The sequence below is a fragment of the Megalobrama amblycephala genome, linkage group LG24 (genome assembly GCF_018812025.1).
Source record: "Megalobrama amblycephala isolate DHTTF-2021 linkage group LG24, ASM1881202v1, whole genome shotgun sequence".
Lineage (NCBI taxonomy): Eukaryota > Metazoa > Chordata > Actinopteri > Cypriniformes > Xenocyprididae > Megalobrama > Megalobrama amblycephala.
The window spans coordinates 10,605,996-10,620,002 of NC_063067.1; the positions used below are offsets into that span (position 1 = coordinate 10,605,996).

Here is a 14,007-nt window from a genome sequence, read left to right on the forward strand (position 1 = left end):
CCATTGTTGAGGATCATACGCTGATTCATGATGTCTGTGTGAGTCTAAAAGACACTGCTCAAAACTCTGTCTGTATAATGAATAAAAATAAAAAAAAACGGATAAAAAACTAAACATTAAAGGTCCCGTTTTTTGTGGTTTTTTGATGCTTTGATTGTGTTTATAGTGTGCAATATAACGTGTTCATGTTTTGCGTGTAAAAAAACACCGTATTTTTCACATAATTTACTTATCTGTATACCGCTGTTTCCACTGTCATAAAAACGGGCTGATGACTTCCTTGTTCTATGAAGTCCCTCCTTCAGAAATACGTAACGAGTTCTGATTGTGCCAGCGGTTCCTGTGTTGTGATTCGACAGCAGCTTAGCGCACCTTGCCCGGAAAGGTCACGCCTCTTACCATAACGTGGAGATGCATGCGCTCAGTGTTATTGTAAACATAGTTTTACATGTGGATTATAATTTTCGGGAACCGAGTTAAACATAAATTGTAACCATTGATCTCTAAGTACAGCGTCCCTGGGAAGGCCAAACAAAGGTGATTGGACTGCGGGATGAAAATAACGACAAACACACTCTACAAACACAACTCTTGCTCTTCTCCGTGGGAGCGCAACAAGACCACGCCCCCTTTTTTGTGTATTCCTGTGGGCAGAGGTTAGTCAAAAAACTGTTTTAGTGACGTCATTAAAGAAGGAAGTAGAGGGATGTAGTCCAAACTGGCCATTTGATGTAGGTGACTTCTGTTAAATAAAATATCTCGCTTGGCATTGAACTTTGAGCTTTAAAATTGTACAGATTTTATTTATACTCTAACAACAACATTACACACTAACTAAAGTTTGAAACATGGGATCACGAAGAACGGGACCTTTAATGAATGCAAAACTAACAGATAACACACTCATAGTTTAGACTCTGGAAAGGATCAGTGAACCAGAATTCTCCATGATGATTAAATCAACATCATTAAATACCAAATTCATCTAAACAGAAATTTTCTTGCAATTTTTGCTGTGTATTTTGGAAACATAGTAAAAGCAGGCAGAGAAAATCTAATGTTAAAATATCTAGAATCAAAAGCCCATCTAAAGCAAATGCTCACCTCCATAACAGTGACTTCAAACTTTATTATTTTCTATAAAACTCCACATCGTGACCGTCTCTGAACCTACTGGGAACGTTACTAGACAATGTCCTTAACACCACTGGGGATGTTTTGGTAACCTGTCACCTAGTAACGTTCCCAGAACGTTCAGAGACTGTCACGATGTGGAGTTCTTTTAAGGGTTTGGGGATGTTATTTGGTGGATCTCCAAGGAACGTTTGGGAATGTTTAGGGAACTATTACTATAGGATGATATCTGATAACTCATATCGGGAATGTTATTAAGTGACTAACAGAGGACCATATGGGAACATTCTGTTAATGTCCCAAATGTCCTCTTTGTAACTTTCTTATGTGACCATAGAATAACCAAAATGGAACGTCCCCCTAAAGTCATATAAGGAACCTTAAACTGCAGCACTTTCATTACTAAAAGAGGACGCTTTAGGAATGTCCCGAATGTTCTGTAAAGGTTTGGAATTTTCATCACCTTTAGAGAACTTTTAGGGAACGTTGCTCAAGGTCACAAGAACATCGCCTTCTACATAGGAGAATTTGCATCACAAAGCTGCAGCTCAACACAGTTGTTGTTTTTGGTTGTTAGAATGTTACTTTGAATTCTTAGTTATTTTTTGCACTGAAATGGTCTGATTGAAAATTACTGTAAATGTTGTTTATTGATTATTTTTATGAAATTAATTTAATTCCATTAACAGAAATGTTAAATTAATAATAAAAAAAAATGTTAATACAAACATAGATTTGTGTTCTTTCTTATTCTGTATTTTTTTCCTGATAAATATTCCAACATTATCTTAAAAAAATATCTTATCTGGTAAGATCGAAATTCACAGAAACTGTCACAAAAAAAGACCCATGCAACAAAACAATAAAATTGCTAATCTGAAGAAAAGATCATAAAGAAAGGACATAGAAATTTCCCTAGTCTTCTCTGCTCTCCCATTGTAAACCTCCTTCCTCCCTCTCCACTCCTTTTCTTATCTCTCTGGCTGAAAGTTCACTAAGAATGTTTATATACCACATATGATGTACTGTATCTTGTGCATCTATTTCTTTTTCCCTTTCATGTTCGTATAATTTTAAAAGGCCTTCTGTAATTTACAATTTAGATCTTTTTTCTGATCTGGGTATTTAAAGGAAAGTGGTCAAACAGCCTAAAACAGGTAAAACTGTGATTCTGCAACCAGAAAACCCCCGTTCAGTGCTGTCTGAGTGTCTGGAGCTCTGCATGCAAAACACTGACACACTGCTGTATGCAGTATGCATCTCTCACTCTTAGATTCATCTTGGAGCAATTGATGTTATGTATTTATAATTTCTGAATTGGATTCTCATTGTTTAATTATGTAATTGGCATGATACATTGTTACCTGACAAATAAAGCTTTATATTTGATTTATTCTGGGCTCTTCTGAAATCATTATGACTAGTAGATTAATTTTTTTGGTCACCCAAATAAATAGATTCCCTCTGGTCTGCCTTTACAGAACTCTGTGTTGTGGAAAGCAGAGGACCCAGAAGCTAAAAGGCAGTTAAGATACAGTTTATTAATAATAACAGGAAATATAGCTGCAAGCAGCGATGGCGGACCCAAGCCCAGTGGCACCGCCAACCCGGTGGCTTCAGGGCAACTGTGCACATTTAAAAGGGGTAAACATAAAAGGACTATGTCAAAGTTATTTGAATACAACACATTTACTGCAGCAGCTGGTGCCCATATGATCAAATGCAAATGCCCATATGCAAGTTTATTTTAAACAGCCACTTTTATAAAATCAAGTGAAATTTACTTAAATAGTGATTTTTAATAAATTTGAATTATATCAATAAATAATTAATTTAAAGACATGCATTGTACATGACGTTTGCAAACACAGCACATAACCTTCTATAACACCCATGTCAAGAAAACACACTCTCCTCTGTAAACACAAAACAAAGATTTAAGTCTTGTATGAATCAGAACATGAAATCACAGGTGTTGGTAATAATAATTGTAACTCAAATGACATTTAAAAAGAAGTCCTGTCCAAATAGTGATATAATGTCATGGTTCAATTTCAAATGAGTGTGAAGTTATCATTTGCCATTCAATATTTCTATAAGTTCATCAAAAAATGGGTAAACACACACACAGGTTTGTATTGCTGTCTCAGTGAGGACATTGCATAGACTTCCACTGATTTTAAACCAGGTGTTGTGGCAAACAAAATCAACTCCGACTCTACTGCATAAGAGACAAACACGTCCAATTGTCTTTAAAGCTTTTATTTCTTGCAAGAAAGGTCAGACAGGTTATACAGAAACACAAGTAGCTGCAGAGTGTAAGACCAAGAACGAAAGCTTCCCCTCACTTTTATATCTCTAACCTCCAAGGCCGAAGCCTCTGTCCTTTTACCATATTTGGAACATCCCTTAGTGGCTGTAACTTTCCACACATTGTTAGCACAGACATACATCTTGCATTTCCCCATACTATATCTTGCTCTTTCTATTTCTAACATCTATGTTAACACTATGTTAAACATTACCAATGAAGCCAACATCATACCATGTTCCATAAGCATCATATTTCATAAGAATACAGGTAAAAAGCATATGAAAAATTAAAATTTCCACAACACAGGTCAGTATTCAATATTTTCTATCACCTAACCCAACCCCTAATCCTAAACCTATACCCATCACAGAAACATGTTACCATCACTATATTTAAATAAAAACATATTTTGGCTGATTTAAAAGCCTTTTAAAATAGTGAGGACCAGTCAAATGTGTGGGTTTTGGGTTGTGAAAGTATTCCACAAAATAAGTGAGGACATTTGGTCCTCACAAGTATAGTCAAAAGAAGTACAGAGAGAGACACAGACAGAGACCCACACACACTCACTCACTCACTCACTCACTCACACACACACACACCTACACACACACACAGAGAAATGTGTACCGGGTTTCATACAAATACATGAAAGCGTGTTTGATACACGGACCAAGTTTTTGGACACCATTCAAGGGGGCGCTGTCGAGCCCCTTAGCCATGCCTTGGTCCTATCCTTTGTGGCTTCCTAATGGCCGCAGATTCCAATGTGTGTGGGCATGTTAATGTGTGGGCATGTTAAGGCCCCCAAAAAGCCCTGGATGACGGAAAAAAAAAATTCTCCTTAGAAAAACAAAAGGGCCCTGTGCCTGAGGGGCTTGGGCCCTAATAACTCAGGCAGTCTGCCGAGCACCAGCTTCTTGTGTACTCGCAGCTGGGAAACAGTTCACGAGAAAAAGTCAACAGAAGCGATCCAGGTCTTGGCAGAGGGGTCGCAACAACACAGAGGCTCTGTCCCGGACTTAGAGAATCTGTACCGCAAGTGATCTACTCGATCTCTGGCTGCTGGGAGACTGGGCAGAGAACGGGTATGACGTACACGGCGGGGCAAGAATAAGTCTGGGACTTAGATTGTGACTCAGACAGGAATGAACACACAGAGAACACGAGAAGGGAATCCTGTAGCATGAAGAGCCGGGACACACGTAAGAAAGCACATAATAATAATCTGGCAAAGAGGCGAGAAAACAGCAGAGAGAAATAGCAAAGAAAATTAGAGTAAAGAAGGAACAGGTGTGGAAATTATAAGTCTTAAGTAGTAATAATGATGGAGGAAATAAGAAACAGGGAGAAAATCAAACCCGACTCATGACACTCTGCTCCTGAGGAAGTTGTGGTCTCATAGGGCACATGTGTTGTATTTGGAGGGAGAGTTGGAAACTCTGGAGGAGGAAATTGGAATTTGATATTTTATCTCAAGTTTTCCAATCATTAATCTGGTTTATTACATGGCTCCCTGGAATACTTGATTCTGATTGGTCAATTGGATTTCCAGCGGTCTGATATTTCCTAATATTTGGCTTCGTCAAATTTCAACTTGAATTAATATTTCATGCCCATATATTTATTTATTTGGGGAGGAGCCATGCAATAAAGGGATAATGTACAGTCAGAGTTATTATCGCAAAATAAACTGACAAGGTAACGCAGAACAGACTGTACATTATCTATTCTTTATATAATATAATCATGAGATATAAAGTAATAATTTATATAAAAGTCAAAATGATGAGACTATGTCATAATTATGATATGAAAATGTGATAAAATCATGACAGTTGAAATTATGAAAACAGTCATTATGACAGTCAAAATTGAAGTCTGACAGTTGAAATTATGGCATAATTATGAGATCAAAAAGTCTACTAAGTCATACTCATATTAAAAATGTCATACTCATATCAAAATTATGAGATCAGAAGTCGAAATTGATATACTAAGTCATAATTATGAGTTGACTTGAATTTTTTTTGTTGAAATTATGGAGATACAAATAATGATCAATGTCCAACCTTTTCCCATTTATGTCATAATTATAAATTAGCATCTCATAATTTTGACTTTTCATGTGATAATTATGATGTACCAAAGCATGTTTTTTTTCTTATGTGGCAGAAATAAGCTTGAAATGTACCAGTATTAAGAAGTGAGTGGAGATGCCTAATAAGAGTGTAGTTGCCCTGCCCACAGAACTGTCCTGTGAAGTCATCGAGATCCAGAGCCCAGACGAAAGCTCCTCCAAACTTGTTCTCCTTCAGGTAGTTCACCTGTAGCAGACCAGATCTAGTTATTGAGAGCATGAGAATTGCATTAAGTTGTATGTATTTTCCAACCTGTATGACATATTCACCTTAGTCGTAAAGCTTTCCTTGTTGTCAAATCCCACCCATTCCTGTTCCTTGGTTGCATAAGGAACTTTCTGATCATCAATCCATTGCACGGTGGCTCCTTGAAGGAAAGTACAGATCTGATGGGAGATAATCAATCCATAACTCTTCTGATTTTATTTTCTCAATTAAATATTGTGCTATAATGTACGTTCTAAGTGTTGGATTGAAGATAAGACCTCATAATAGGACCAGAATCCGGCCTCATTAGTGAAATTTCCAGCTGAGGCAGGTCCACTAGTTGGAGCTCCGGCTCCAGTGTTTTCAGACGCCAGGCTAAACGTTCTTCCATATGTTGCAAACCCCATCCTCAGCTTTTCCACAGGAGTGCCCTGATCTCTCCAGTATTTCATTGCAAAATCCTGCATTATCATGATGAATCAGTTATTTCCTGTTGCATGTTGTCAGCTGCTTGTTATTTGCAATTACTCATAGTATCATTCACAAATCAATTATATGTTATATATTATGTTATATTTCAGACATTTTATAGTAGGATATAAGGCCTTTGTACAGTATTTAAGTAGATATTGTCTCCTGTGTCTCCAGAGCCACGGTACAGAGGACTGTTGTGTCTAGTGACATTCTCCAATGTGATATGGAAGTCATAGGTCATGATATTGATGAAGTCCAAATACCTGCATTACAAGAGGGAAATAGCGAGTTCATAGTCAGCGCCCATTTATACATTAAATATTACTAAATGATCATTTGATTGGCATTTTAAGAGATTCTGTCCGCAGCTTAATCATATTTCATGATTCAAAGTGAACAAAACTCTTCATGAGGCATACTTGGCAATTTCTGCAATTTCATACGCAGCATCAATGATTTCTTTCCCAGCAGCCACTGCAGCGGTGAGCATGAGTCTGGGACGTCCTGTGGCAGCACCCTCTGCCGTGTAAGCTTCCAAGAGTTCCTGTTATAGTCACATATTTGCAGTGGATTAAGACCTTTTTTAACTCAGTGTAAATTATAATCCACGTTGGAAATCTGCAATTCAAAATTACGGAAGAGGATTAGGGCCAAGCAATAATAAAAAAATAAAACCATCTCGAGATTAAAGTTGTTAAATTTCGAGAAAAAACTTGTTAAAATTCGAGAAAAAAGTCGAGATAAAATGTTGAGAATAAACTCGTTAAATTATGAGAAAAAAGTTGAGATAAAATGTTGAGAATAAAGTCATTAAATTACGAGAAAAAAGTCGTTAAATTACAAGAAAAAAGTCGTTAAATTATGAGAACAATTTTGTAATTTAACGAATTTGTTCTCGTAATTTAACGACTTTTTCTCATAATTTAATGACTTTATTCTCAACATTTTATCTCAACTTTTTGTCTCGAAATTTAACGACTTTTTTCTCGTAATTTAACAACTTTAATCTCGAGATGGTTTTATTTTTTTTTTATTGCTTGGCCCTAATCCTCTTCCATACAAAATCTAATATAAACCCGGAAATAAACAAAGAGCTTTAGGATTTTGAAATATTTAAAATAATTTACCATGATGTTAACTGATGTAGTAAACTAATGTTAACAAATGAAACCTTATTGTAAAGTGTTACCCATTTTTATATAGAAAAATGCAAAATAGAAGCATTTAAGCAGTGGACTTTTGGACATGCATGCACGTTCATTCTTCCTCTGATTATTTATTATTTTTACTCCAACATTCAACCATGTTAACTTGTAAAGAGCATAGATTGATTTTAACCCTTAAACAGGCAAGACTGGAAAATGATCATCAATTTTTGAAATATTTGATGTAGTTTGGATATTAGTTGTTACTTGTTAGTTGATTTTAGTTCGATTTAGTTAACTCCCAGGTTACGTTGCCTGTTTAGGGCATAAAAAACGATTATCCACAGTATTGACAATGAATAGTGTTTCAAGGTAAACTGGGCTTTCTGTAATGGTCATTGCATTATTGTGAATCCTGTGACGATTGAGAGGTGGGTTGTGGGTGGGCCAGTAGAAATCGTGTTCAAGGACCGGGGCCCCTATAGGGAAGACCCTTATAGGCCCTCCAGGCTTCTGGGCCCCCTCTACACAGTCCCCCTTCTCAATCTATGTATTTTGATTAAAAAAAAGTGCAAATGTTAATATTCACATGTAAAACTGAAACACAAACAAATCTTACTAAAGTCTTTTTCTGAAGACTTTGGTAAGATTTGTTTGTGTTTCAGGTATGTTTGAGCTAAACCGGACAGCAGGACAGTGGGCCTCCAGCAGGGTTGGACACTATCGTTCTACCATAAAATGAGCTGTGTGAAACTCTGCAAGGAAATATCTAGTTAAAATTGCAAAGATGTAGTCAACAAAATGTAATAATATCAGTTTTACATGTGAATATTAACAATTGCACATTTTTTTTAAAACTCAAAATACATAGATTGAGAAGGGGGACTGTATAGAGGGCCTGGAGGGCCTATAAGGGTCTTACCTAGGGGCCCCAGTCCTGGAACGAGATTTCTGCTGGCCCTCCCACCACCCACAACCCACCTCTCACTCATCACCCCAGAATTTGCAAAAATGCAATGACCATTACAGGAAGCCCAGTTTACCTTGAAACACCATTCACTGTCAATACTGTGGATAATCCTTTTTTATACCCTAAACAGGAAACGTAATCTGGGAGATACAAACTTTTCAAAATAACAGCATGAGCAACATATAACTTAATTTTCTTTTTCAACATCTTAAGACTCACAATTAATATTAGGAGTTGTTTTTCTGAAAAAAGTAAGATTAATATTTTTACTTTTCAAAAAAATCTGAATGTCCAGCAACAGTGGTGCCCATGTTGGATTTAGGTCAGGCTGGCTGATTAATCACAGAAAACCTGAAACAAATCATGTGACCAGCATACTCAAGACAGACCAGACTATGATAAAAGATAAAAGGATTTGATGAAAAAAATCTTTCTTATGTCCCAAACAAGACAATAAAAACTATGTAACTCGTGGTACACGTTGCCTATTTTAGGGTTAAAAACCATTGTGTGAGAGAACGCAAATCTGTAAATAATGAAGTACCTTGCACAGCAGAGTGAATCTCTGCTTGTCTTCTGGAGGACTTCCACGGGCACCGGGATACTCCCAGTCCAGATCCAGACCATCAAAGCCGTGGCTCCTCAGAAATGTGATGGAGGACTGAATAAAGGTCTGCCTGTTTTCTGGTGTGGACACCATGATACTAAACCTGAAGTCATGGCAGAGAATTCCATGAAGATGAAATAAACATTTCTGTTCAACACACGTCCTTCATTATTCAGTGTTTGAGCAGGACTCTTACTGTTCTGAGCCAAAGGTCCATCCTCCGACAGCCAACAGAGTTTTCAAGTTGGGGTTTCTGTCAAGCCAAATATGTGTAGCATTATTCACTGTACAAATAATCACTATTCAAAACTACATTACATAACATATTCTATTCTATTAACAACTATATTCACAAAGAAAACATCAGATGACAGCACATACCTTGTCTTTAGTTCATTGAAAGATTTGTAGAGAGTTTTGTCATTCGTTTCAGTGGTTGTCAATTCATTTTCCTCATTAATACTGGAAAAAGCATAAATTAAATGAGTGCACAGATGTGGGTCCACATCAGATGGCTCGTACTTGCCACCGTCGGATCTGTACTGAGCCCAGTTTGTGAAGTAACATGCCAGTTCGGAGGCCAATCCTGAAATAAATATGTCAAATTAATATTATAATTATTCATTACACAAATATTATTATTAAATTAATAACAGCACTAAAAATAATAATATTATTATTAATAATAATAATTATTATTATTATATAAACATGAATTAAATGTAATATTTAACAATGAAACAAACAAAAAAATAAAAAACCTTACCAAAATGACACAATGCCAGAGAAAAGCCTGAAAAGAGATACAAATTAAATGTTGACATATAAAACATTAAAACACTCAAGCTTTTAAAAAACATTCTGTAAGAGCAACAATTACTTACCAGTTAGAAAAATGAATTTGTTCATCATGAAGTGATGGTTGTATCTGCCAAGAAACTGTCTGCTATATGAAATGCGGAAATTATCATTTATATTCCTCCCTTTTACCTCTAACATATAACCTTTACCTTTAATCCTCTAACAATGATTAACCAGAACCAGAAGTGGACAAAGTACACAACTCTATTATAGTGTTTTACAATTGCTAACAAGCGTTTACCAATACTTAAAATACTTTTTAATGCAGCAACACACCCACATCACACAACTGGACAAATAGTTAATTTTCTGGCCAAAACCAATTGAATCAGTCTGTCAAAACACTAGCACTAGTTTTCTATCAAACATGAATATATAGTCAAACATACCACAATGACTGTCAAAATACTAACAGTTGATAACATTATGAAAAAAACTGCATGTTTCAGTTCTACCTGCAGACAATATAAAATCCATTGTTTTTTTTTTTTTTATAAGTTTCCTTTTAATTTAAGTGTTGAATGTGTGCATTCTTTGCAACATACAGTCTTTCCAATTTCCTCTTAAATGCTCATTAACCATGGCTACAAGATCACCCTTATTTTCCTTAACTTGATGGAGAGATCAACTGTAGGCTCTGGCAGAATCCATGGTGGGGACTGGAGACCAACACACTACTGGTCCAATTATGAAGTCTTTCATAACCATTTCTTGAGCTCTCTTATTCAAGGAGTTAACCATGCTCCCCTTTATATCCCTTCCACCCCTTCTCTGAAACCCAAAAGTTCCAAAGTTCATCTAATAAACTCCTGGCCGGATTTCTGAAATTAAGGCTTTGAAGCAGACCAATAGTTCAGAGACAGCTTATTCTTCCTTAACTCCAATGTAGTCTCCCCCATTTCAACTAAGAGTGCATTAATATATAAAAATGCCTCATTCATTCATAATTGGCATTATTCTCATTGCCCCACTGCAAATTCTTAAAGCCTTAGCTTGAACAACTTCCAATTTCTTTAAAGCAGATGGTGCTGCAGACCCATATGCAATACATCCATATTCGATATTAGATCTGATGATTCCCCTGTAAATCATCATTAATGTATCTCTATGTGCACGCCAGTCTATTCCAAATAGGCATCATCAAATTTTAATAATTTTCTTTATCACTATTAATTGCTTCTTGCCCCTTAATCTGTAAAACTGGAACTTTAATTGATTTATACACTCCTGAAATTGTATGTACTAAGGACCATAATTTCCTAACATTTGTTTCCACTCCTAAAAAACTACGAAATTTGTGCCAACTCTCTCTCTTTGCATCTTTTATGACTCAATTCAATTCACATTTATTTGTATAGCGCTTTTCACAATACATATCTTTTCAAAGCAGCTTTACAGAGAATGAATGTCAACATTCCAATTTAGAGAATGCAGTTAGCTAATAATGTAATCATTTAAGCAATTTAATTTACAATCACTGTTAGCAGTATAATTGAAGGTAGAAGTAATGAGCTCCTGGAAAAATGAATTACATATTAACAATAATTAGTATATATAGAAATTTGGTAATGTGGATGTTGATCCAGATGTTGCTTCATCTGAAGTCCTCGCAGGAGTTGGGGTCATCTCTTCACAGGTGTTGGTCATCTGAGGTCTTCTTAAGAGGCTGGATCCAAACTGAAGCTGATGTAATCTCTATGTGCGTCCCGAGGTAAAACTACGGAAGAGGATTAGGGCCAAGCAATAATAAAAAAATAAAACCATCTCGAGATTAAAGTTGTTAAATTTCGAGAAAAAACTTGTTAAATTTCGAGAAAAAAGTCGTGATAAAATGTTGAGAATAAACTCGTTAAATTACGAGAAAAAAACTCGTTAAATTTCGAGAAAAAAGTCGAGATAAAATGTTGAGAATAAAGTCATTAAATTATCAGAAAAAAAGTCGTTAAATTACGAGAACAAATTCGTTAAATTATGAGAAAAATGTCATTAAAATTTCGAGGAAAAAAGTCGAGATAAAATGTTGAGAATAAAGTCAGTAAATTATGAGAAAAAAGTCGTTAAATTACGAGAACAAATTCGTTAAATTACGAATTTGTTCTCATAATTTAAGAACTTTTTTCTCGTAATTTAATGACTTTATTCTCATAATTTAATGAGTTTATTCTCGTAATTTAACGACTTTTTTCTTGTAATTTAACGACTTTATTCTCAACATTTTATCTTGACTTTTTTCTCGAAATTTAACGAATTTGTTCTCGTAATTTAACGACTTTTTTCTCGTAATTTAATGACTTTATTCTCAACATTTTATCTCGACTTTTTTCTCGAAATTTAACGACATTTTTCTCATAATTTAACGAGTTTATTCTCAACATTTTATCACGACTTTTTTCTTGAAATTTAACAAGTTTTTTCTCGTAATTTAATGAGTTTATTCTCAACATTTTATCTCGACTTTTTTCTCGAAATTTAACGACATTTTTCTCATAATTTAATGAGTTTATTCTCAACATTTTATTTAGACTTTTTTCTCAAAATTTAAAAAAATTTTCTCGAAATTTAACAACTTATTTTTTATTATTGCTTGGCCCTAATCCTCTTCCGTATTACGCAGAAAAGCAAATGGAGAATAATTAGCGTAGCTGCTGTTCATAACATTAAGCAAAGATAGTCATGTGCAATTGATTTGATATGAGATGCATTATGTGAATGCTTGGCTAAAGAGATGCGTCTTTAATCTAGATTTAAACTGGATGAGCGAGTCTGAGCCCCAAACATTATCAGGAAGGCTATTCCATAGTTTAGGAGCCAAATGTGAATGTGAAAAGTGAACTTAGATATCCTAGGTACAACCAGAAGTCCAGAGTTTTGTGATCTTAAAGAGCGTGAAGGATTGTAGGGCGATAGAAGATCGGTTAAGTACAGGAGCCTTATAGCCATTAAGGGCCTTATAGGTCAGTAGCAATACTTTTATAATTGATACCAAAATTAATAGGTAACCAGTGTAGAGATGATTATATGTTATATGATTTTATGATATGGATTTTATGATATGATACGGATTTTATGATATGATACATCCTGATACATCCTGACAATCACCATAGCAGGTTACATTCAACAAAGCTAGACAAGATAACAATGGAACATGAGGACTATTATACAAAGAGACTAATGACAAACAAGGAACACCTGTGAACAATCAAGACAAAGGACCAATGACAGGACAGAACTGAAATCACATGACAACCAATCAGAACATGACACATGAGACAGGGAAAGCACATGACATGATTACATGAGGGCAAGGGAAATCACATGACAAAAGCACATGGCAAACAAGGAAAACAAACAAAGCAATGAAAAAGCATAACTATAACATAAACCATGAAATGTGAACATGAACCAACACCAAAACAAGACATGACAGGTGTTATATGATTTTTTTTTTTATTTTCATTCATGTTTATTTCGTTCTGTACAGTAGTAAAGAGGAAAGGATGATCGCATTCACTCACAATCTGTGACAAGAGTTCAAGATAAAAACTGAAAGTGACGCAGCTTGTCTTTGATCAACTTTCTTTTCATAGTATAAATAAATGCAAGCCTATGCCTATTTGCTTATCCTGTAAGTTTGTGAATAAAATATCTTATCATTAAAATATAAAAATTAAAATGACGGGTAATATTGATTATGATGAATTTTTTTTTACGATCCTGTCCATCAAAATGACGGCGAAACGCAAGTCTAATGCAACCTCTAAAATATATAAACAACCCCCTCTGTGTGAAACCGTGTGCTGCCAATTTATCCAATAGTATTTCGACATCACTGGTTGCCAGTTGGTGGAAAACACCGCGTATTGCAGCCATGGAAACCAATAAACAAACTGGGTCAGAGAATTGCAGATTCTACTTGACCTAAAAAGCCTCTGAATCCATCTAAATATCTATGAACAACAGCATATTAAAACAGATAAATCAACTCATCATCTTACAGCGTGTAAGTCTCCTCAGCTTTCATTGTGAATTGCGCTACCTAATGTTGCTGGCAAGTCGCGTCTTTGAACGAGGGGGCGGGCCAAACAATATTTTGAATTTGGACTGCAGTACCTATTTTGATCACTGGGTGTCATTCCTACATAGAGCCCCTT

At 35.5% G+C, this 14,007-nt stretch overlaps 1 protein-coding gene across 1 annotated transcript; it reads right to left on the reverse strand.

The window, feature by feature from the left end:
* Window positions 1–2,655: 2,655 nt before the first annotated feature.
* LOC125259638 (acidic mammalian chitinase-like) lies at window positions 2,656–9,916 on the reverse strand. Its single transcript, XM_048177431.1, has 11 exons — window positions 9,877–9,916; window positions 9,759–9,785; window positions 9,374–9,578; window positions 9,189–9,245; window positions 8,930–9,095; window positions 6,690–6,814; window positions 6,410–6,533; window positions 6,075–6,257; window positions 5,859–5,975; window positions 5,643–5,775; window positions 2,656–4,890 (listed from the first exon to the last, which is right to left on the reverse strand). The coding sequence occupies exons 1-11, from the start codon at window positions 9,902–9,904 to the stop codon at window positions 4,760–4,762; spliced, it is 1,296 nt and encodes a 431-aa protein (XP_048033388.1). The 5' UTR covers window positions 9,905–9,916; the 3' UTR covers window positions 2,656–4,759.
* Between the last annotated feature and the right edge of the window lie 4,091 nt (window positions 9,917–14,007).

Coding starts and splice junctions, on each gene's coding strand:
- LOC125259638 (XM_048177431.1), bottom strand. CDS start 9,904: ATGATGAACAAATTCATTTTTCTAACTG. Junction 9,246..9,373: donor TTCAATGAACTAAAGACAAG/GTATGTGCTGTC, acceptor TTGGCTTGACAG/AAACCCCAACTTGAAAACTC. Junction 6,258..6,409: donor ACAATATCTACTTAAATACT/GTACAAAGGCCT, acceptor ATGATAATGCAG/GATTTTGCAATGAAATACTG.